This window comes from Equus przewalskii, chromosome 1, assembly GCF_037783145.1.
Source record: "Equus przewalskii isolate Varuska chromosome 1, EquPr2, whole genome shotgun sequence".
In the NCBI taxonomy this organism is placed as follows: Eukaryota; Metazoa; Chordata; class Mammalia; order Perissodactyla; family Equidae; genus Equus; species Equus przewalskii.
In genome coordinates, this window is record NC_091831.1 from 105,043,011 (window position 1) to 105,067,822 (window position 24,812).

Genomic DNA, 24,812 nt, shown 5'->3' on the forward strand with positions numbered 1-24,812 from the left:
GATAAAGGAAAAGATATTCACCTTTTCTCTATTCCTGCCCTTCATCTTCCTGCTGTGCCTCCCACTGGCCTAATCCAGCCAGGAGCCAAGGATCAGGCAGCCCTGGGGTAGGGTCTGTAGAGGTCAGCTGCCTGGGCTACAGAGAAAGGCAAAGACTGGACTATGGGGTGGGGAAATAGAAAACAGACGGCACAGGGGGTCTTGTGAAAACAACGGTAGAGGATAGCTCTTCCGGTGGAAAAACAAAGCATCTGACAGCTGGAGCTGTCCAGAGTGATTCTGGGCTCATGACCGCGGTGGAAAACTGCCGGGCAGTAGTTTGAGAAGGGGTTCCTCTGCTGTGTGGGGAGAAGACCCTCAAACTTGTATTCAGGTTCTGAAATTACCTCTATAAGCAATCGGTGTCAATATATTTGTAGGATAAATTTCTTAAAATTTCTGCTTTTTAAGTTTTTCAATATGTGTGTTCTAGCTAAATTGATGATGTTTTCTGTTACATGATTTTTATGCTCTTATTTCAAATTATATCATTGCACCGTTGGTCCTACTAAACAGAATTCAGACCATAACATGGAAAAGGCTTATTTTTCCTTAGCTGCTAACTTAGGCATATTATATCATTTGAAAATTGCTAATAAAATGAGCACACACATACCTCAGCTGATTCCAGCGCTCGGTTTTAAAAGGAAATGTACATTTCTGTTGTGTACTTTGTTGACCATGCCTAATCCTTTATTTTAACAAAGAGAAAGACTGTGTCTAATGGAAGGAATCCTGAGACTTCAATCTTGAACTCACAGTGCTCTTCTCTCCCTTTTCCCTTCCAGGAAGACAGCTGTTAGTTTCGTGGCTTACTGCTGCTCCACTCAGTGTCTGCAGACTTTTGACCTACTGAGTTGATAAACACTCCAGAGCCTCGGGAGTGTTGCCAGCTTGACATGCAGTCGCCTGCATATCACACACTGTGCGACCGAGGGACAGGAGAATCCAGCCAGGCGGAGGAGACCTTCCGTCCAGTCCTCTCAAACACGGGGACCGCAGAACACTCTGGAAATGTCATGAGTGAGCTTCAGGGCTAAAGCAGCTTCACCCTTCCCCCGAGTTGGAATATATCCTCCCCAAAATTAAGGACTCTGCTTCTGTGTTTTTCTTTTTTGTGAGTGTGTCTCATACACAGACTGTTCAGTTTGTGTGCCTTCCCAAATCTAATTTAAAGCAAGTTTCAGTTCCCTGAAGAGCTATAATTTGATAAGATAGCCAAATTAACTTTTGAACACACCTACCTTCAATGATACTTCTAATCTTCTCCTCTCCCTCTTTTTCCAGAGAGTTATTTCCCCCGGAGGGTATCCTCCACGTTTTTAATGAATTTCAGCAACCCCCGGCCTCAGTGGTATTGAATAGCAGAGGCAGCACCTGAGTGCGCAGTGAAGTTAGACTCCGGCGGACGCTCCACAGGGGTCCTAGCACACACCCCCTGGAAAGCTACAACCTTATCACCTTATAAGTTATAAAACTTATAACCTTTATAAGTTTGCAACATGTTAAGAGACTTTTGTGAGAGGTTTTAAAAATTAAAATAAAGTGTAGATTATGAATAGGATACACTCATTTTTAAACACTATTTACAGAAAAGTAATTTTTGAAATTTTTTATTTCCTGGTAAGATTTTTATATATAAGAAAAGTTTGAGGAATATTTGAGACTTTAAAAAATCTGATCCTTTTCTTTCTAGATTTAAATATTTTCTGGCTAATGAGAAAGGGTGAGAAAAAAAACATCAAAATATGACCTCCAGTTTTTCTTGTTAGATGGGTTTATGATTAAATTTACATTGACTTTGCACTATTTTTGTTACGCGTGGACACCAGGCTTCAGCTCCTTCTGCTACTAGTTTTCAGCGGGGTGATTCTAAGGACTGCCTGTGCACAGAGATAAAAACACCTGGTGCATTCGCTTTTCTTAATTTTGACCCTAGATTTCTTATATATTTAACACACTGTTGTCCACATTTCACTGTGGAAATACAAGAAAAGCAGGCCCAAATCCAGCCTTGGACTTTTGCAAAAAGACCATAAATAGACAGTCTGAGCTTACCTCTGACAGCAGAGACGCCCTTCACGGAGGGTCACACGTTCGCTCTTCCTTTGAAAGGAGGGCATTTTAACGTTGCTCTGCTGCCGGATGCTCATCGGGTTGCTGTGAAGTGATTCTTTTTTAGTTTTTTAACATTTCACTTATACAGAGCTTTCTCTGAGGCAGGACTTTTTAAAAGGGGAACCAAAAAAGTTTACTTGGTAGAAAAATGTTCAGAAAATTTCAGACTTGTCAGAAATTTGGTTTATGGAATCTTATTAGCTGCCCTAAATCTGTAGTGCTAGCTCTTAACAGTGCTAAAAATCCTACATAGTTACTGACAAATGTGTGATCTTTTCACAGTCACACCACCTGCCGCCCAGAAAGCAGACTCTCCACGTAGAATGGTGAAGGCAGAACATTACCATGTGTTCCAACTGTATTTCCACTGTTCTCACTGCCTCTTGTCCCTTTTATAACTTGGCCTGTTCAGCCTTAACATTTCAAAGGCTTGTAGTGTAATAGGAACTGAAGAACTATATCAAAATATAATACTTCTTTCATGCTTTGGAGTAATCGAAGTTTTAGCATAACCTCTACATGTATGTGAGTTGGCAGGTGAACAATGTGGCATGAAACTTGACAAGTGTGATTCAGGCCTAAGTGGCTGCTGCCCGTCATTTAAGTAACATTAAGTAAATATATTGCAACATCTCTCTATTTCACCCTCTACAATCGTCTGTCTTAGAGTGGAGCTATGAAATGTGCTTACCTGATATTCAGGATTCTCACTGAGATATTTTTACGAAGACACTTAGAATGCAAGCATTATCTCTGCATCTATTATAAACAATGTGTGTGGACCACCAGCAGTGAGCTGGGCAGACAACTTTTGGGCAGTCTCAACCCTAATCCTTGGTGCAGCACCCAGCTGAAGTGATGAGAAATGGAACTTATAATTTGGCTCCCCTGGTGCTGTCCATTATCAAAATTTACTACTGGATTCACAGATGTCATTCTTAACCTTGTAATATTATAAAGGAGTGTTGTAGACTGGAGAAAATTTGCCTACATGATGTGTATTTGAATTGTGTCCAGACCTTTGCAGAAAATTCTAAAGCTATTATGTATGTGTTTTCTTGAGCAAGTTATACTAGGTATAGAAATGTTTCAGGCCATTATAGTGATGCCCAAACAAAGTGAGTTACTTGGAAAATATAGTCTTCAGGTACGTTTACATCAATAATCTGATTTGGTTAATGGTAAATTTTAAAATTCAGGATACCCTTTCGGTCATAGGCCTTCTTACGATGTAGTGTAAAAGGGGTTCATTTTAAGTGGATTACCCTATCAGTGTTCTTCAAAATGCTTAATGGTTATCATACCAAAATCCTCAATTATATAACATTGTGTAGCTAAAACGTTGCATCTTCAATGAATAAATATTTTAAACACACTTAAAATTTTTTTTAAATGTTCAGTACACAAAAGAGCCCTGGCAGGTGGAGGATCCACTCCGGTTATCAGGGCAGAGTGACGAGCTCCTGGGTTATCGGGCCCTCCTCTTCCAGAACAGCGAGGTATGCGGTAAACACCTGTTGGTCAGTGTACTCACGCCCACTAAACCCTTTCACACTGCGGCTCGTCTGACCTGCTCAATGTACCTCTCACTCTTTTCCCACAGTTGGCATTTATGAATTACAATGTCTACAGCCCAATAAAAAAGGCGTCAATACCAGTTGGCTTATCAGGCTTTGCTTGTAGTTTGCTCTAAAATATATACCTATTTTGTAATCTCTGGGGACTTTCAAAGCCAGTTTTAAAAATTAATAGTAAAATTAGGTTTCTGTTTCCTGAATTGAAAAATCAGGCATTTTTATGTTTACGGAAAAAAGCTTAAACACGATATGTTGCTTCAGCAGAAATCAAAGCCTTTTTATTCAGATGATTTATGAACATGGATTCCTAACTAGGCCAGCACTAATGCAACCTGATGTAATTAAATATTGAGATGTAAACTTCATTTCACAGACTTGTAAACACACTCTCCTGAGGAATCTTATTTTAAAATGTATCCTTACAAAACCCTAGCCATATTATTATGTTTTTATTATTTTTATGGTTTCCACCAACGCCTGCTTAGTCCTAATGAGGCTTTCCTACATTTCTCCAGGAATTCAGTGAATCTCTTGCCTTCTCTTAAACAGAGGGGGTTTTTATAAAGTCTGTATTCTTGAAAACAGCACTGTCCAACTAAAAGACATTCTGGTCTCACCATCCTTGCCCAGGAGGCACCTCCTTGTCTTATCAGCTAAGAGATCTGAAAGTGATGCAGGGGTCTCCAGGAAAGGGACTAATCACAGCTGAGTTGACTGTTATCCTCGGCCAGGAAAACAGGTTGCTTTACACCCTAGGATGTTCTCTTTGAAGCATTACTGTATTGTCCCTTGCATTTCAGAGACAGAAAAGTACTGGCAGCCCAGTGTGGTGGCAGGGCAGAAGGCAGAGCATTTGGGGATCATTTCTATGTGTAATTAAGACACTTGCAAGGGTGGGCCAGGTGGTGGTTTTTCTTCACTCACCTTTTAGTAGAGTGTGGATTATCCTTGCTACCTATGTTAACGAATGTCAGGTTGTTTCTCATAGTAATTTTGAGACTGTAATAAAATCCAAGATCTTTTTTTCTTTCTTCCTTTTTTTTTCTTTTGCTGTAATGACAATTTTCTAAAACTCTGAGTCTGCCAACTGAAAAATTAATGGCAGCATTCATTTGGAGTGTGGAATTTTCTAAAACTCATACTCCATCCAGTGTGTGGTCCTCACAGGCACTGCTGTTTAGAGAATAGTTGAGCTTGAACCATGTGAATGCCTAGAAATGTTGATGGTGGTGGCTTCATTGTTTTAACCAGATTCATTTTGTTAAGAAAAATAAAAGGGCATTACTTAAAGCCAACGAATATGATGGAGTAAGGACCTCTCAAAATTCTCCCCTCCATAGAAGCAAGGAGAAAATTGGCAAAAATTGTCAGAATCAGCTTTTTTCAGAACTCTGGAAACTAACCAAAGGCTTGCAGCAATCCAAGGAATTATTTACTCAAGAGAAATAGCTGAATCTCAGTAAGAACAGTAAGCTTTGTGGCATCGCAACTTGCCCTATTTCCAGTCTCCCCTCCCCTTTCCAGCTCTGCTGTATCCTCGAAAACCAACAGTTCACAGTCAAGGTAGGAGCAGCAGTGTAGAAGCCACTGAAGGAGGCAGCATGGGTTCGGAGCTCCTTCAAAGCCTCTTTCCCAGAGACTTGTCATTATTTGACTTGTCTGGTGGTTTCCTGGAAGATCTCACTTGCAAGGCTGTCTTTATTTTGCCTGATCAGAGCTTGTCAGGTGTGAAAAGCCTTTTCCACAAGGACATTGATTGAAAGAAAAATCAGAGACAGTTGTGGCTGCCTGAAGCAGTGGATAATCAACAGAACAAACAATAGGATAACCGAAAACTTAAAGGAAAAGCTGAAGAATGAGATATTTTTAGAGGCTTTCAAAAGCTCTGACATTCCTTGGAATTTAGATGGTCATGTGCATGCATAGTGTTTTTTATACAAGCCAAGGGTTGTACATCTGCTCAGGAAAGACCTGAAAACATTCTCAGCTCTCACCTTAGGTTGACCTTGAGGATCTGCACAAGCAGAAGGTGAAGCCTAAGGCAGAGCTGTGAACTTCCTGGCTGAGTGTTGAAGGGTGTCCCAACATTCACACAAAGCCCTCAGCAAAGACTGGGAGAGTTACTGGTTTCAAGTGTTTAAGGAAATCCCTGTCCAATCATTAGCTCACCACAAAACTACCTGAGGGAGACTTCAGTGTCCATGCATTACAAAGAATATAGACCTTACAGAGTTAGTTCAGATGTCACTGAACAAACAAAACCCAGTGACTGCATCAAACCCTTGGCACATAACCACACTGTCAAAAGATAAGGGGAGAATCTTGAAAGCAGCAAGAGAAAAGAAACTCATACATGAGGGATTCTCATCAGAAACCAGGGAGGCCAGAAGGCAGTGGGATGATATTCAAAGTGCTGAAGTAAGTGACTATCAAGCAAGAATTCTATATCCAGCAAAACTATCCTTCACAAAGGAAGGAGAAATTTGGACATTCCCAGATAAACATAATTCATCACTAACAAGCCTGCCCTACAAGAAATAATGAACAGAATCCTTCAGGGTGAAATGAAAGGAGAATAGACAGTAACTCAAATCCATGTGAAGAAATAAAGGGCACTGATAAAGGTAACTACATAGGTAAATGTAAATGACAGTGTAAATGTGTTTTTATTCATAACTTTTTTCTTCGTATCTAAGAGGCAACTGCATAAAAAAGTAATATAAATCTATGTTCATGGACTCAAAGTGAAAAAACGCAAAGTTTGTATGACAATAACAGTACAAAGGAAGGGAGAGGGAACAAATGGAACAAAATTTTTATATACTACTGAAATTAAGTTGGTGTTAATCCAAACTAAATTGTTATGCATTAAGATGTTAATTATAGTCCTCAGGGAAACCACTAAGAAAATTACTAAAGATTATACAGTAAAAGATACAACAAGGGAATTAAAATGGTACACTAGAAAATATCTACTAATACAACAGAAAGCATGAAAGTAATGGAGGAACAGAGGAACAAAAAGACATAAGACATGTAGAATACAATTAACAAAATAGCTGACTAAATCCTACCTTATTGGTAATTACTTTAAATGTAAGTGGATTAAACACTCCAATTAAAAGGCAGAGGGGCCTGCCCTGTGGCCTAGTGGTTAAGTTTGGTGCACTCCGCTTTGGCTGCCCAGGTTTGGTTCCCAGGGTGGACCTACACCACTTGGTGGCAGCCATGCTGTGGTGGTGACTCACATACAAAATAGAGGAAGATTGGCACAGATGTTAGGTTAGGGTCAATCTTCCTCAAGCAAAAAGAGGAAGATTGGCAACAGATGTTAGCTCAGGGCAAATCTTCCTCAGCGAAAAAAAAAAAGCAGAGATGGCAAAATGTGTAAAAATCATGGTGCAACTATATGCTGCCTACAGGAGACACACTTTAGTCTGACACAAACAGGTTAGAAGTAAAAGGATAGAAAAAGGTACATCATGCAAACTAACAAAAGGAGAGTGGTAATAAATATACTAATATCAGACAAAGTACACTTTAAGGCAAAAATTATTAGAGACAAAGACATTACATAATGATAAAAGGATCAAGAAGACATAATTATGTGCATATATGCACCTAACAACAGAGCTCCAAATACATGAAGCAAAAACTCACAGAATTGAAGGGAGAAATGGACGATTCAGTAACAGCAGTTGAAGACTTCAGTGCCTCACTTGCAATAATGGATAAGACAGCCAGACAGATGGTCCACAAAGAAAGAAAAGCCTTGAAACACTTTAAGCCAAGTAGACCTCACAGACATTTATACAGTATTCCACCCAATAACAGCAAAATGCACATTCTTTTAAAGTGTGTGTGGAACATGCCCTCGGCACATCATGTTGAGTCATTAAATTATCTTAATATTTTTAATAGGGTTGAAATCATACAAAGGATGTTTTCTGACCACAATGGAATGAAATTAGAAATAAATAACGGAAGGAAATTTGGAAATTCACAAATATGTAGAAATTAAACATTACATTCCTGATTAATCAATGAGTCAAAGAAAAAATCACAAGGGAAATTAGAAAATTCCTTGAAATTAATGACAATAAAAACACAACATAATCAAAATTTATGGGGTACAGCTAAAGCAGTACTTAAAGGGTAATATATAGCTATAAATGCCTAAATTAAAAAAATAAAGGCCTTCAATCAATAACCTAATATTCAAACTTAAGAAACTAGAAAAAACAGCAAACTAAACCAAAAGAAAGCAGAAGAAAGGAATAATACAGATTAGAGTCAAAATAAATGAAACGGGGGCAGGAAAATAGAGGAAATTGAAATCAAAAGTTGGTTCTTGAAAATAATCAACAAAATTGAAATGCCCTTAGCTATACCAACAAAAATAGAGAAGACTCAAATTCCTAAAATCAAGATTAAAAGGTTGCTACTAATCTTACAGAAATAAAAGAATCATAAGGGAATGTGTATGCCAACAAGTTAGAGAACCGAGATGAAAGGAACAAATTTATAGACACAAACTACCAAAACTGACTCAAGAAGAAATAAATTTAAATCTAAACGAGATAAAGGAATTAATATCTTCACAGGAGTGAACATCTTCACTGGTGAATTCTACAAAAGATTTTAAGAATAATTAACACCAGTTATTCACAAACTCCTGGAAAATAATGTAATTCACCATATTATTAGAATAAAAGACAAAGACAAGATTATCTCAATAGATGCAAAAAAAGCATTTGATATTTGACAAATATTTTAAAATTAAGACATTCAACAAACTAAAAATCGAAGGGAACTTCCTCAACCTGATAAATCACACCTATGAAAAACCAATAGCTGACATATTGGTGGCAAAATACTGTAAGCTTTCCCCCTGAGATCAGGAACAAGACAAAGATGTCCCCTCTCACCACTTCTATTCAACTTTATACTAAAGGTTCTAGCCCAGGCAATAGGCAAAAAGAAGAAGAAATATAAAGCATCCAGGTTGGAAAAGAAGAAATAAAACTATATTTTCAAATGACATGATCTCATATGTTGTAAATCCTAAGGAATTCACACACACAAAAAAACTAGTAGAGCTAATAAAAGTTCAACAAAGTTGCAGGATATAGGATTAATATACAAAAATGGATTTTTATACATTAACAACGAACAATCCAAAAAGGAAATTAAGGAAACAATTCCACTCATAGTAGCATTGAAAAGAATAAAATACTTAGGAATAAATTTAACAAAGGAAGTACAAGACTTGTACACTGAAAATTATAAAACATCATTGAAAAACTTAAAGATAACCTAAATAAATGTAAAGAAATCCCCTGTTCACGGATTGGGAGAATTAATATTGTTAACATGGCAATACTCCCCAAATTGATCTACAGATTCAATGCAAATCCCTATCAAAATATCAGCTTCATTTTTTGCAGAAATGGGCAAGCAGATCTTAAAATTCATATGGAAATGCAAGGGACCCAGAATAGCCAAAATAATCTTGAAAAGAGGAACAAAGTTTTAGGACTCACACTTTCCAATTCCAAAACCTACTACAAAGCCACACTAATTAAGACTGGTACTAGCATAAAGATAGACAAGTAGATCAATGGAATAAAATTGAGAGTTCATAACAAGCCATTACATTTGTGGTCAATTTCTTTTTGTCAAGAGTGCCAAGACAACTCAATGAGGGAATGAATAGCATTCTTAACAAATAATGCTAGGACAACTGGATATCCACATGCAACAGAATTAAACTGGACTACTACTCCATACCTTTTGCAAAAATTAATTCAATTGAATCATAGACCTAAATGGAATAACTAAAATAATAAAACTCTTAGAAGAAAATAGAGATATAAATCTTCATGACATTGGACTACGCAATAGTTTCTTAGATATGACACCAAAAGCACAAGTAACCAAAGAAAAAGTAGATAAATTATACTTCATCGAAATTAACGACTTTTGTGCCTCAAAGGACACTATTAAGAAAGTGAAAAGACAACCCACCCACAGAATGGGAAAAATCATTTCAAATCATATATGTGATGAGTCCAGTATCCAGAATATAAAAAGAACTCTTAGAATTCAGCAAAGAAAAAACTCCAAATAAAAATCGGAGGATTTGAATAAGCATTTCTTCAAAGAAGATACATAAATGTCCAATAAACACATAAAAAGATGCTCAACATCATTAGTCCTTAGGGAAATGCAAATCAAAATCACAGTGAGATACCACTTCATACCCACTAGGATGGCTATAAACAAAAAGGTGGACAATAACAAGTTTTAGTAAGGCCATGGAGAAATTGAAACCCAATTGCTGGTGAGGATGTATGAACTATACAATGCTGGCTCAGCTGTTTTGGAAAACAGATTGGCAGTTCCTCAAAAGGTTAAACCTAGAGTTACCACGTGACCCAGCAATTCCAGTCCCAGGTACCTAAGAGAATTGAAAACATACGTCCACACAGGGGCTGGCCCCATGGCCGAGTGGTTAAGTTCGCGCGCTCCGCTGCAGGCGGCCCAGTGTTTCGTTGGTTCGAATCCTGGGCGCAGACATGGCACTGCTTGTCAGACCACGCTGAGGCAGCGTCCCACATACCACAACTAGAAGAACCCACAACGAGAAATATACAACTATGTACTGGGGGGCTTTGGGGAGAAAAAGGAAAAAATAAAAAAAAAATAAAAAATAAAACATACGTCCACACAAAAACTTGTATGCAAATATTCATATTCATAACCAAAGAGGAGAAACAACTCAAATGCTTATCAGTCGATGAATGGATGAATACAATGTGGTATATCCATATGATAGAATAATACCAACCATAAAAGGAATGAAGTACTCACGCATGCTACAACATAGATGAACTTTGAAAACATGACAGAAGCAAGACACAAAAGACCTCGTATTATATGATTCCATTTATATACAATGTCCAAATCAGCAAATCCATAGACACAGAAAGTAGATGAAGGGTTTCCACGGTCTAGGGGGAGGAGAAAGTGAGTAGTGACTGCTAATGCATGTGGGGTTTCTTTTTGGGGTGATGGAAATGGTCTGGAGTTAGTGGGAATGATTGCACAAGCTTGTGAATATACTAAAACCCACTGTATTGTACACTTTAAATGGATGAATTTTATGGCATGTGAATTATATCTCAATTTTAAAATCAAAGCCAGTGATGCAACTTCCTTTACATATCTGTCAATAAACTATTTTTGGATAGACTAACAATCCTTCCAGAAGCCATGAATGGCACTGCTGTCACTGTGGCTATGAAACGGATGGAAACTCAGTTAACAGCTCATCTGGTTTCGGAATCTGTTCTCGATGGTTAACAGCAGCATCAGGCCAATAGTACAGTAATTTAAAAATCTCAGCTGGTGAGCATTCCCACTCTCTTAATCCATTGATCAAACAGTCACCATTCCACTGAGGGCCCCCAAGGACCAAGGTCCACTGCAAGTAGAACACCATGAAATTAATGTGTTCGAAAATATAATCAAGTGAAAAATTCTGTAGAATACTAGGAAATACTCTTCTGTAAAGTACTTGGAAATGATATTTGCTTTTTTCCTAGTTTGCAATACTGCGTTTTGGTACCATTCTTTACCTAAAACAAAAATGTTCAGGGAGGTATTCTTTACTAAAGGTCCTATCTTTTCAGCATAATTATTAATTAGTTGTGTATGTTTTATCAGGCATTCCAAAAGTACCTCCTTAATCCAAGGCGGCTCACGATTCTCTGAAATTGATATGTCACTGCTAGATTTACTGACCAAACAATTACATCCTCTGTGGGGGTCTACAGTCTAATTCAGTGGACCAAAACCATGTCTAGATTTTAAGTTAAAAGGTAGAGAATTTTAAATTGTATGTAAGAAGCAGTAGTTACATCTTGTTCTCTTCAGGTATGTGTTCTTTATTTTTAGTCGATTGGGCTGGTAAAGAATTCTATGAGAAAAAACATAAAATCCAGCTGTAACATTATTCGTGTGATCTTACTATTTGAAATAATCCAGGTAAATTGTGTTTCGAGCTCTTTCTGAGTCTGGTACATCGATTATACGATCTGATCTTGCATCAAAGCCCTCAGCAGACTACCCTCCCAGGGAAAACCCGCTCTTTTTTAGCTACTATAGGAATATGCCTTAACCCCAGTCTTCCTGCAAGGATTCTCTATCATATAATATTTTTTATAGTTTATAATTCTTATTAAAGTAGCCTTATTCTGATTACAAAAGCAACACTGCAGCCTAGAGAAAAGTATAAAGAAAAAGCTTACCATCCCAGCAAAACCCCCATCTTTTGATAAGTATTTGTCTATCTTTCCACTCTTTTCTACGCCTCCCACACGCATACATGTGGATTTACTTAAATGGTATCTTAGTATACATACGATTTTATAACCTGCTATCTTTACCTCATATATCGTGAAAATCCATATCAATAAATACAAATATACATAATCACTGGCTGCACAGTGCTACATTTCTACCAATATTATTTAATATGTTATATATATACTTAATATATTTTTAAACAAAAAGTTTTTTTCTATTGTATTTGAAAATAGTAATTTCTTTCCATGTCTTCCTCCATGTAGTACCAGTTTATTTGGGAAGGCAGATGGGAGATTAACTCTTTCATAAGCAAGTATTAGATTGCCACTACTTTTACAAACACACTTGATTGGTCTAGCTCTTTTCAACCAGAGCAATCTTGGAAAACTCTATCCTCTTCTTTAATGTCAAATTCGCTGTGACCAGAGCCCTCAAATAGGGTGCTAACTGTTTAGTACGCCATGACCACTTAGAGTTTTCAGTAAAGAGGTTTCCCCAAAACGTTTCCACTTGGCGTATTTTTTTTAAAACAACAAGAAGAAAAATGACCTGGGATTTGATCAATTAAGCTTTTGTTTAATGTTAAATTTACAGCATTGATTTACATCAAATTTGTGGCCAAAATATTTATAGTTAGCATAATCGTCTGGGGTCACAGCAAAAATAAGAGATGGAATCTAGCTTTAAAAGGAGCAGCTCACAGAAAGAGCTGCATTACTGCCAGTGAGAAAACGAGAAAACGGCATTGAGAAGATGAGGGGAACAGCAGGAGGGCGTGAGTCAGCCGTAGAGGAGCAAACCGCACCCTTGGGGGAGTCTTCATGGCTCCCATCCAAGCGGCTGAGGAGCTCTGCAGACTTAGGAAATGTGAAGAGTAAAGAGATCAGAGTAAGGAGAAAAGACAAGGGGGAAAATGCTGAAAAGTACCACTGCTTCAGGAAGACGGCATTGCTTAAAACAGAAACGAGCCTGATTTGACCAGTACCTGTGTTTTCTTTCCATCCTCTTTCCTTCAACTATATGTATCCTGTTTAGTAAAATAGAATCCAAATTTAAGGAAAGAAATTGAATTTGGTACCATTGGTCCCCTCCTCTGCCTCTAGCCAACCACAGTCCTGGACTCACAGCGCCCTGACTTTGCTGGAGTCAGGTGCTTACCTCTCAGCAGCCGATACTGCTTACGGGCTGGGGGAGTGTGGCCTTGTCTTGATGGCCACGGTGGTTGTGGTTCTTCTGAAGAACCCAGACTGAAGGTGAGCACATCTCTGTCTACCCTGTAGGAGGCTAAGCTACGTGACTATTTGAAGATCAAGAGAAGCCTGAGGTTTTGCAGGCCTTTAGACAAGCCCTAACTGAATGAGATAATATACAGTCTCAGAAGAAATGGCTCACGATCCTTTACAGAAGGTCCCTGGATTTGCAGTGCTTGGCAGAGGAAGAGACATGGGGAAATACCGAAACTCACTCTAAAGGTAAACATGGAAATGTGAGATTAAAGAGCATCTGATACCACAAATATCAAAAAGAAAGCAAGAAATAACTTGATTTTTGCCTGTGCCTGTGGCCACCTCAAGGATTTGTCTTCACACGCCACCTTCCTTTGGGACAGTCCTGCCCAGTCCCTTATCTTTGCGTGGATCTCACTGATGCATCGGAATTGGCAAGCTCATCTCAGAGGATGTGGAAAATTCCTCAAATAGCGTTCAGCATGCCCCGCCCCACCTCACCCTCAGGTTTCTCACAGGCACCTTCTCAGCCCCTTTGCCAAACTTCTAGATAATTTGTGCAAATGGGGATAATTTCTACTTCAGATCAGTTACTCTATTTCTATTAGATGATTCCCATTATTTGTATACAAGTATTTTAGTGATCTTAACCAGGCACTATAGTGTCTATAATTTGCAAACTGCATTTTCCACATTACCAATATTAAAGTCACTTTATTCTACTTGTATACAAAGAATCTTCTAGAAAAATCTGAGCATTTCATTTGGACCACTTTTGCCTCATGTTTTTCACTAGGGTCTTAAAGATCTAATCTAGCTAGAGCCTTCATTTGAAAACATGCCATCTGGTAATTTGCCACCATAAGTTGCTGAGACACTGCACACTTCATAGTTTTAGCTAAATGGCTGCTTTCTTTTTTAACCTGCAGCTTCCTCAGAACACAACTTTTTAATGTTATTTTTACTATTCGAAGTAACATGCAAAGCATTCACCTCTAAGTGATATCCTGTTACTCTCAATAAAAGAAAAAAAATCCAAATGTAACTGAAATCTAGGAAAGGAGCCCACCCAGACCAGCAAAATCAGAGGGAATTGAAAAAACATTCAATGCTCGCCAGGTTTGTAAAGTGTTTTTAAAAATTCTCGTCCTAACCCAACCCCACCTTGTACTTAGGAAGAAGAAATGCAGGGTATAAATAATGAAGGAATAGAATAAATAGATATGACAGTGATAATGTGTATAAAAACAACCATTCTTTAAGACTTGCGAAGTCAATTCGTTAGCTATGTTTTGCTCTCTATGGAGGTTTAAGAATATTGAGATGTATATCTGTTACACAAAATCATTCCTTCAGTTCTAAAAATACTCTCCTGCTACTAACTCAATTAAAAAAAAGTGCAGCAGGAAAGCTTAATTAAGCTTTCTAGGTTGTTAAAACTCTGCTTCCAGAAAAAAATGTACTATTCTTAGAGTCCCACAGTCCAGTTGCAAGAAACAAGTAATGTATTATCAGTCGAGAAATGTTGGTTCCTTTCTTGTGCTCAGCACTAAGCCCATTGCATGAGGTTTAACTGAGCAAACCCGAGGCTGCTGGGCAGCTAAGGAGAACTTCGTTCTCCCAGTACCCTCAGCCTCAGGAGAGGAGAATTGATGAGAAGCCAAATTCCTTCAGGAAATTTGGGACTAGTTGAAACCATCCTACCCCACCTTGCTTTGATGATGGCGACTGATGATAAGTTTTAATTTTTCAGCACCTGGCCTTAACAGCACAGCTTCACAGCTCCAAAACAACAACAAAGAAAGAACTAAACACCATTTGCAGATTGGCACCGTGCCCCAGAGCCCACAGAGGGAGCAGAGAGTAGCAGGGTGAGGAGAGAAAGCAGACTTCCCTTCTCCCAGACATCGGAAAAGGGAAAATCTAACTGCTGAAAAGGCACACAAGATGGCAGAGAAGCCTGTCTTTGGGGCTCTGAGGAAAGAGACCCACAGGCAGGGCTGTTGCTGGCTTTGTGTTGGTTCCAAGGCTGTGCCCCAGGAGATGGAGCCTGGGGACAGCGCAGGGTCCTGCAGGCACAGGGCTTGACTAAAGTACCAGTAAAGCTGGGTTTCAGGCCGGCTCCTCTGCCAGGCCCCGAGCAGATCAGGCACAACTTGGTGTGCAGATCTGCACAGAACCAAGTCTGCAACGACGAACAGCCCCAACGTCAGAAGAAACCAAGGCTTTCCAGTGGTCTAAACAACGAGTCAGAGCCTCATAACATCACAGCGAAGAACTACCGTCTCTCCTCAGAGGTCCGGAGAGATTGGAAGCAGAGATATTTGGGCCCACCTCTGTCAAGAGGAAAACGGTGGCAACGGAAAATTAGGAGATAGAGCCAAGGTTTCCCAGTCTGATCGTGAAAGAGTTGCAGCTAAAACTCCATCCTTTCATTCACTCCCAGGACGCACTTCAAAGCGGCAGATCTGTGCTGGGCTCTGGGGACTAAAGGGTGAGCAGCACAGAGCTGGCGCCTGCCTTCAGGGCGCTGATTTTCTAGGGAAAGAAAACAAACAGTAAACAAAAATATACCCAAATGGAGAGTTACAAAGAATGGCAAGCGCTAGGAAGGAAAAAGGAAGGTGCCAGGAAAGGGGCTAAATGGGGCAGACGTGGCGGGGAGTCTGAAAGATGAGATGAAGCCAGTCGTGGGCAGAGTTCAGGGCAGAGGGCTAGCAAGCGCATGGCTCGGAGGCAGGGATGCGCCTGCGCGCTCGGGCCTGGGGAGCCCAGCGCCCAGGAGGGTGGCGAGCGCTGGGCAGACTGGGCCGACGCGGCGGGGCTGGCAGAGAAGCAGGACGGGAGGGGAGGGTCTGCCGGCAGCGCTGCTGAAGCGATGGAGGTTTTCTCCCCGGGGACAATGAGCAGCTGCGAAGCGTTTGGGGCAGGTCGTCGTTCCGTGCCACCTCTTGGTGTGATGCGGCGGGCAAGAGATGAGAGGCGGCTGAGCGTGGGACGCGGACAGAGGCCGCGGGAGTCGGAGGAGGGGTCAGGGAGAGTGCCGTGGCTGCTAGGCCAGACCGGAGAAGGAGAGAAACGGGCACAGCAGAGCGGAGAGGAGGAGGGAAACCGGGTAGGAAGGACGACGAGGGAGGGTGAGGCGCAGAGAGGTGGCCCGGGCGTCCACTGCATCTTCCAGTTCCTGCTCCATCTCTGTCTTGCTGTCCACGCCCCTTTGGTTTTGGTCTGTCCCTCTGTTCTCTTCATCAACAGAGCGGCCTCCCTACACTGCTGCCACTTCCTCCCTGTCCCCTGCCTCCATCTTTCCTCCACCACCCTCTGACACTGCTCTGGGAGGTGGCTGACGCCCACCTTCCCCACTGCAGCCACCCAACCCGCCCATGTCCTTCCACAGCACCAGTGCTCTTCACCCCGTTGACCTTGAACTCTGGCCCCACAGGCTCCTCCCGCCCCCTCTCTTGGACTTTGCTCCTCCTTCTCCTTCCATCCCAGAGTTCAACCCAGGCCCCACGATGCTGGACTCTTAAGAGTTTGCTGGAAGCTCCCTCTCTTACATCAACCCCTGCCTGGAGCTCCCACCATCCCCTAGAAGGAGAGGCCTTCTCAACTCCACGTCGAAGCCTGACCATGCCCCAGCCTGGCTGCCGCCTCAGTCTCAGGGCAGTTCTACAGCTCGTGAAAACAAGGTTGTGGAGATGGCAACGCAACTCTATAAATACATTAATAACCACTGAATTTTACCCTGAAAACGGGCAAGTCTTATAGTATATACATTTTACTTCAATGAAGCTTTAAGAAACAAAGAAAGAAAGAAGCCCCCAGCAGTCCTCTGTGGCCCCAGCCCTGACCTGCACTTCCAGGCCCTGGTCACCAGGGGCCCACGGCCGGCCTCCCACGTAAGTCACACTTGATTGCTCCCTCTGACAAACTTCCCAAGTCTAGAAAGTTGCCAGAGTCAGCCAACTCTCGTCCACCAGGATTTCTCAAATCCTGGCTGCCCCCATCGCCACCTCACCTGAGCCCCCGCCATCGCTCCGCAGAATCCTTTAGCGCTCTCCCATCAGTGGTTCGCAGCATGGGCACTGCCCCCTAGGGAGTGCTCGGACCTTTGGGAGGGTGCTTGGGGCTGTCATATGGGTCCACGGCACTTGGCGTTAGTGGGTGGGGAAGGGATGCCAGACAGCTTTGTTCAACAATCGTCCCCTGTCCTACAGGGCTTCAGAACGTCCCACCCACTTTCCCTCACACACAGGTAAGTCCGGCCTGCTGTTACTTATCCTAGGTCCCTCTTGTATTGACTTGTTCTTCTCCTTTTTGTTTTCCTGAACCTCTTTTACACAATGCATTCTCATCCTCTTAATTTCTAAAATTCAAAATTACTCATTCTATCTAGATGTCAGCAGCTGATTACCTCACTGTGTCTTTACGGTGAAGGAGCAGGTAATCTACAAACACAGGCTCACTCTGTGTTGCTTGGACCTGGAGCCAGCTGGGACCTGGAGCTCCTCTTCCAACGCAAGAGGTGCCCCAGGCTCGCCTCCCTGGGGACAGGCGGTTTCTCTGCAGCTTTCCTGGGCCTGGATCTCCAGTTGCCAGGCAGCTGGTGTTCCCAGTTTACTCCTGCAAACAGCTGGCACCACACACCAGACTTCCTGGCACCAAGCGGCCTGGGTATTCCCCCTGTGACAGGGCTGTCTTCTCACATGGGCCCTATAAAAAGGGAGAATAAGAGAAGCAGGGAGCCTCCCTTGGGACATCTGCCTGCCAGGCCCCACCCTGCCCCACTCTGGGGTGTGGAAGGACGGGATTGTGCCTCCGGGTCTTGTGCTGACTCTGGCTTGTAAGGGCCCACGTCCCCTGGTAAGGCCCGCTCCTTACCTGAGCCAGTGACAGTGACGGTGTGGAGTCCAGCCTGAGCCCTGGGACACACATGGCCACCCTTTGCTTACTCTCTGCTCTCTGGGTCAGATGCCTTTGGACCTCTTCACTCCGCATCCTCAGGCTAGGGTCCCTGCTCATCACCGCTGGTCGGCAGCAAGCTCGCCCTTCTGACTTTCATGACGTTTTGTTCGTAGTTCTCTCAATGCTAGAGATGACTTCCTTCTCTACCCCCGAGGGTCCCGTCCCCACGCAGTACTTCTCACGCAGTCTGTGATGAGGGACCCCGTGAGCAAGGTCCAGACCCTGCAGAAACACTTACTGAGTATCTGTGATATTTAAGGTACTAGTCTAGGCCCCACAGAGATACGCACAGAGGGAACACGGCCCATGCCTTTGCGAAGTTCATAATATATTCATTTATAGCTCTTGGAGGGAAAAGACATTAGTAGAAAAGGGAAATGGAGAGACGAAAGAGACCTCATTTATAATCAAATAGGGATAGACATCACCCTGTTCAGATCCACTATTTGTTCCAGGTAGGGGCATTGTGACGTGGTGACAGGAACCCAGGAGACCGGGTGATGGCCAGGGTGATCCTCCCCAGGGACGTTCCCCATCAAGCTCTGCAAAGACAATGTCCCATCCCTCAGGCCTGGTGAGGTCCCATTTGAACATCCTCTCACTACTTCCCTCCGCTGCCGGACTGGAGAAGGTGCTTTGCTCAGGGAGGAAGTGAGTCCCCCATGAGAGTCTCTAGGGTCCCCACCTCCTACTTTCTAAGACAGGCGGCTGCTTCTGGCCCAAGTGCCACTGCCCCAGGGACCCTTACGGTCCCACCGTAATGGGGAGAAGAAAAAGGCTCTTCCAGGAAGCAGCCTTGGGGAAGGGAAACCACACGAGGAGACCACACTCGTGCGTGACTTCAAAGATCAGACAACTATCCTCTAAAGTGAATGAATGAATGAAAGGAATGAATGAGAAAGTAAGTCAAGTGAAGTGAAGTGATGCCTGCCATGGCAGTGCCTGGGCCTGAGCTGCTGGCTCTCCACCCTCCCACTATTCCACAGCATCGCTTCCTTACAGAGCAAGAGGATGGACAAGGCCCAGGAGAAGGGAGGAGACTCCGCAGGAGCCTGATTCTCTCTTCTCTGGCAAACATTGCTATTTCCATCCAAGGCACTCTGGGCACCTGGGCAGGCTGTGGCTGGAGGAATTGGTCATAACATGGTCAGGGGAGAAAGGGCACCTGTGTTCACTACTGGGAAGTGAGAAAGTGTAGATGTGATATTGTCAGATGAGGGACATGTACCTCCTGGGCTAAATGACTCTTGCAGGTGTGAAATGGTGGCACCGACCTGTCTTCTTGCTCATAAAAATAATTCTTGCGCCTGAAAATGTTTTGATCAAAAAAACATTTTCTTTGTTCTGAGGCATTCAATTGGCCTTACAGGGCCAGAGACTTGTAACAAGAATTTTCATCTTTGCTCTGAAAGCAATGGCACCTTCCAGGTGCACCGCACAGCCAGTCAGCTCTCCCCAGGCTCCCCGTCGACTGCCACTCTGTGGCTTGGATATGCCAGGGTTAGCATCTTAAAAATAAAGACTCCTTCCAACTGAAGCATAGAACAGACTTGGTGATATTTCTGCAGACAGGAAAGAGGAAAACAGCAGATGCTCTAAAAAAATGAGTCCTTATTCTTACCCAAACCAAAGCTGGACAGCTGGAGGGTTCCATGAGCTCAGGTTGCCCCTCTCAACCCCTCAGCCTCCACCTGTAGCCTCAAATTGAGTGCATCCCCCTCTTGCACCCAGCACAGGTGTCGCAGTTGCTCTGAGCAAGTTTTGAGTCTCTCTAGGTGGACAGCTGGGACCAGATGGACAAAGAAACGCACACAGTCGGAGGCACCAGGATTGGATGGACACAGACCCAGGCAAGCTCTGCCCTTCCTTCCCAGGCAGGCATGTCATCTGGGGCCTTGCCTGTCCTTCCCCATGTCACACACCTCTCAGCCTCAGGCTAGCCAATCAGCAGGACTATGTGAAGTCCATCCCCTGTGGATAGCCTGCCCGAGGTGGCCACCACCTGGTTGGGACCTCGGGCAGCATGAGGTCTGATGGTGAGCAGCTTGAGAGCAAGGTGCTTCCAGCCACAGGCCAGCATGGGCTCAAAGAGACCCTTTGATATCTGTCCCCCCAAGACCCACCCTGGGCCTGAAAGATTTCATCTGCCTTGGAAACCTATATTTATCAAGTAACAGCTATTGGTTGCATTTTCTGGATAGTCTTCCAACAGAGCCTCAGTCAGGTTGAGCGGCCTCTGGGTGGATGTAAATCCCTCTTAAAGTGGATGCACCCGGCCTGCGGCGTGGGCGCATGTTCGCCTTCTCGTGGTCCTCCCCAGGCCCGACCTCCTTCGCTGAGCTCTTGGGCCCTGGACCCAGCTTCAGAAGGGCTCCTCCAGGCTTCAAGGACCTGGTCCTGGAGCCCAAGAACCAAGGAAGCTGCAGACTGGGCAGGGCCATCTGGAGGTGGCACTCCCTGAGTCCCATCCACCAGCACCCCCACATTCTGCGGTCCTCAGAGTCTAGAGGCCTGTCTGCTCTGGCCAGAGGGGACACAACTCTGCGCTCGGACGGCGTGTGCTCACACCCAGCCTGGCTGCCACCTTGGCCTCTCCAAGCCTCCTCTCCTTGTCTTATAAAGATGGCAACAAAGACCTGCTCCAAGGGCTTTTTTTAGGAATAATGAAATGATGCGGTGTCTCATAGGGGCTAAAAGGAAACCCCCTCCCCCTCCACACCCCCAACTCTACTCCCCGCCTGCCCACTCACTTCCTTTCTTGGGCTCAGCTCAGTATGTATCTTCATGTCCTTGGAGCTGAATTAGTTTGGGATGAGGCGGCATTGGAAACGCTTTCTCCTGTCCCCAAGGGGATTACACTCCTGAGGCCCGATTCCAGCCTCCACCCAGCTCACATTCGCGCCAAGCCCTCAGCCGCCTTTCTTCTCCCCATGGCTCCAGGCCCGGTTTGGAGACGCTCGGCTCTGACGCACTTCTATCTGCTGACACAAGTTACTTGGACGCCTTTGAACCCAAAACAAGGTCAGACATGAAACCACGTCTCCCTGTGCAGCCAGGCCTCCACTCCCACCAACGCCGGGAAGGACTTAGAGAGAACAAAATTATTAGTGGCAGAGTTAATATTGTGCCCAGCCGAGACTCCAGCCCCTTCAACAGAGGCAGCCTCTCTCATAAGCATGGTCTGGAGTTTCTCTGCTTGTTATATGTTTACATACAGAAAGTCCCACGTACGATAGGATATGGCCTCGTGGGCGCTGCACAGATAATATCACTCTTCATCTGTTTTTTCACTCACTTTCATTTCTGAGCTGGAGCCCGTCAATCCATTTTGCACGTGGTTCTCCTGAGCTCCCGGCCGCCGCCTGCAGAAAGGACCAGCATTTGCTGACTCTGAGGCTGTGTGTCTGGCCTAGGAGACTTCTCCTTTCACGCCACAACACGATTACTTTGGTGATAGTGTCACTTCAAGAAATAAAAAACCAGGTGCGTTGGCCCAATTTTCAGTTGCGAGTGGATTCTGTGTGCAGCTTTAGGGCCACAGAAAGGCTGCGGGTGCCAGCTGACACCTCAATGACACTGTTTCCCCATCTGGGTCCTGGGGACAGCCCTGGCACCCTGAATGGCACTCCACCCCTAATCCTGGCAAGGAGCAGAGGGAGCTTGGGAGCCCAGGCCGGGCTGGAGACTGACGCTCCACCTATTTCTCCCACCTCCCCTGCCTTGTTGTTAAAACGCACCTTAACTTTGTGCTTGTCAAAAGCATCACCGAGAGAGAGGGCACCGTCTCACGGGCAATGGGAGTGCCACACCATCATGCTCTGGTAACGGGGGCCCCACTTAACACGGACTCCTTCTAGAAGGGCTCGATGGAAAATCCTTCTCCAAGCCCTCCAAGCCGGGGATTATTGTCAGGGGGCCTCGGGGCCTGCCCCTGCTGCCAAAGCCACTCTGTCTCTCTGACTTTCTCTCTCTGGCTTTGGCCTCCAGGCCAGCCAGGACACATCATACGGGAAGACACATCAGGACACAAGCCAGCCTAGTTGCCCAGCCTCCCAGGCAAAGAACCAAACTGAGCTGGAGAGTCTGATTTTCTGGGCCTTGCCTCCTTTTTGACAAATTTCTTCTCCTTTTAGACCTGGGGTCCACTTCCTCCTTATCCCCCAGTCTCTGACCCCCCAACTCCCTTCCCCAGACCTGCCCCAAGCATTCCTGCCCCAGTGCTCAGCCCAACTGGCCCAAGTGTAGCCCATTGTCTTGAGCACTGTGATTGGTTGTGGGATCCAAGCCAAAGCCAATTAGCACGCAGCATTACCCTGGGCCCCAGAGCTGGTCCTCAAATGGCTGTGCCCCAGCTGGAGACAGTGAGATGGGAAAACAGTTCCTTCCTCTTAACACCCAGCAGGGAAAGAAACACTTTCCCTTTCTCTGGACATCTAGCCATGTGGGTGTAAAGTATGGGACCGCTGCCACCATTTTGTCACCATGAAGGAAGCTGGACTGAGGAAGAACCTGATACAGTTGAGGTGGGGAAACAGCGAGCATCAGTGAGAGATGGGACCAGAGCCCCTGGATTAAGCCAGTCCTGAAGCCCACCCTAACACTGGCATCTACTTATGTGAGAACAGATTTCTCTGTGGTTTGGTATCTTCATGATGGTGGTTTCCTTTGAGCGTAAGTGAGCAAGGGCTGGGGGCGCCTCCTCAGGGCAACACCCCTCCTCCACGCACATGGACAAACTCACTTTCCGGCAAACACCTTCTCTGAGACTAGTCTAGGTGACTTGAGGATCCTGTTGCACTGATGCCACAGAATGATTTCCCTAAATTAACAGGTGTGTCAAAGTTACCTTCTACCTTGGCTCTGCCCATTCTGGATCCTGTTCCAAGTGCCCCTTTCTGGCCCCTGTGAAGACCCTCAGCAGAAGGACTGAAGGCAATGGGCTCCAAGACCAGAGGAGAGGAGCTAAAAGCACTTGGACACCTCCAAGGCCAGGACTCCAGGTCCTATGAGAGCAGCTCTCTGAATTTAGGGGGGAACCCGGATTCACCCCGTGGCAGCCCCACTGCAGGCTGTACCTCTCTTTAGAGAGGCTGGAGAGCAGAGAGGTCAAGAGGATCAGGCTACCTGGGTTCAAATCCTTGCTCTGCCGCTTGTTAGCTGTTCGACCTTGGGCAAATTACTGAATCTCTCTGTGCCTCAGTTTCCTCACCCATACAATCGGGATAATTCCGGCCTCATAGGGTTGTTGTGAGGATCAAATGCGTTAATTATTTGTAAGAAACTTAGAGCAATGCTAGATACACGGTAAGCAGGCCGTCACATTTAGCTGTTATTAGGTGTAGACATGGAGAATGAGTGGTGCTTCTTTCCTGGCTTTTTTCCGTGTGTGACATTAATTTTCTTCTCTCCCTGGGGATAAGTGTCGAGGGGCCTGGGCGGTGGACATCTTACCCCTCCCGGCTGTACCCGGAGACATGAGGCTTCCAGAACTCCTAGACTTGTCAAGATTCTTATGCTCACGCAGTGCAGACGTGACAGGCAGGCAGGCTGGGGGCTGGTATCTCGTCACACCCAGGGCAGACCAATGACAGAGAGTTCGGGACTCCTGCTCCTCCTGAGGCAGAAGCCCAAGGATGACTGAGGTCACATTCCTTCCAGCTCGGGTTGATGAATCCTGGAGCTCGAGGTAAACTGACCAATAGAAACTAAACACATCTTCCTCCTGCCCTGAGTTCATGCGGAGCACATGTGTTCGGACCGCTCCATCAGCAACCATGGAGGAGCTGAACGCCAAGGACCATGTTTGTTCCATGTTCTGAATCCCCTTGGGAGATACCTTGTGTGGAGTCTCATTAATCCGAGTGCCGAGAAGAGAAACCACGAAGAGGCCCAGCGGGACAGCCGGAGGGGACCTCACCCTGACAAAGGTCACAAGGAGTGGCCGCTGGAGGGGACTGGGCCGTTTGCCGCCGTCTGATGTGTTCCCACACACCGCACCGCCTCACGCCCACCGAGGATCCGTCTCGGGGAAGGTCCAGGGAAGGCCCCCGTCCCTCTCCTCCTTGCTCCACTGTGCCCCTCTCCCATCCCCAGCCCCGGGGTCCCAGCCAGCCCGAGTGGCTGTGATTGTGGACGGGCTCCCACACAACACCAGCTCAGAGCCAACACCAGGGCCTCAGCTCGCCCCCATGCCGCTCCCAGGAGGTCCCCTCTGTTCAGGTTCAGGGCTGAGTGTCCTTTGGCATTTTGCTTGCTCTGACTCCGGGGGCCTCATGGCAATGCTGTCAAGGACACTCTGGTCCAGCCTACGAAAATCCTCAGGGGCGTGACTGTTGGCTCCAGTGTCAGAACTGGCCTTACGGTTGTGACTCTTGGGCCTCTTCGTCGGCCTTCCCTCTTTTGTCAGCATTGCACGGGGCAGGAGGCTATCAGCTCTCACCCCCCGGTAGCCAGGCCTGTCCTTCATCAGTCCCTTGTAGGGCCCTCCCTCTTTTTTTCTTTTTTTTTGGTAAGGAAG

The 24,812-nt window shown here is 44.7% G+C and overlaps 1 protein-coding gene and 1 long non-coding RNA gene across 15 annotated transcripts in view; one reads left to right on the top strand and one right to left on the bottom strand.

Annotated features, from left to right (window-relative positions):
• Positions 1–3,814, top strand: part of LRRC28 (leucine rich repeat containing 28) — a 157,292-nt gene extending 153,478 nt beyond the window's left edge. For all 14 annotated transcript variants that reach the window (XM_008532916.2, XM_008532922.2, XM_008532918.2 and 11 more), the window contains one exon: positions 828–3,814. In XM_008532916.2, the coding sequence (XP_008531138.2) occupies positions 828–900 (73 nt within the window). In that variant the 3' untranslated portion in view covers positions 901–3,814. The remainder of the gene's footprint in view (positions 1–827) is intronic.
• An 8,845-nt stretch (positions 3,815–12,659) lies between these two features.
• LOC139083420 (uncharacterized) lies at positions 12,660–17,831 on the bottom strand. Its single transcript, XR_011540135.1, has 2 exons — positions 17,349–17,831; positions 12,660–15,868 (listed from the first exon to the last, which is right to left on the bottom strand). It is a non-coding gene; the product is annotated as an uncharacterized lncRNA (long non-coding RNA).
• Positions 17,832–24,812: the final 6,981 nt, after the last annotated feature.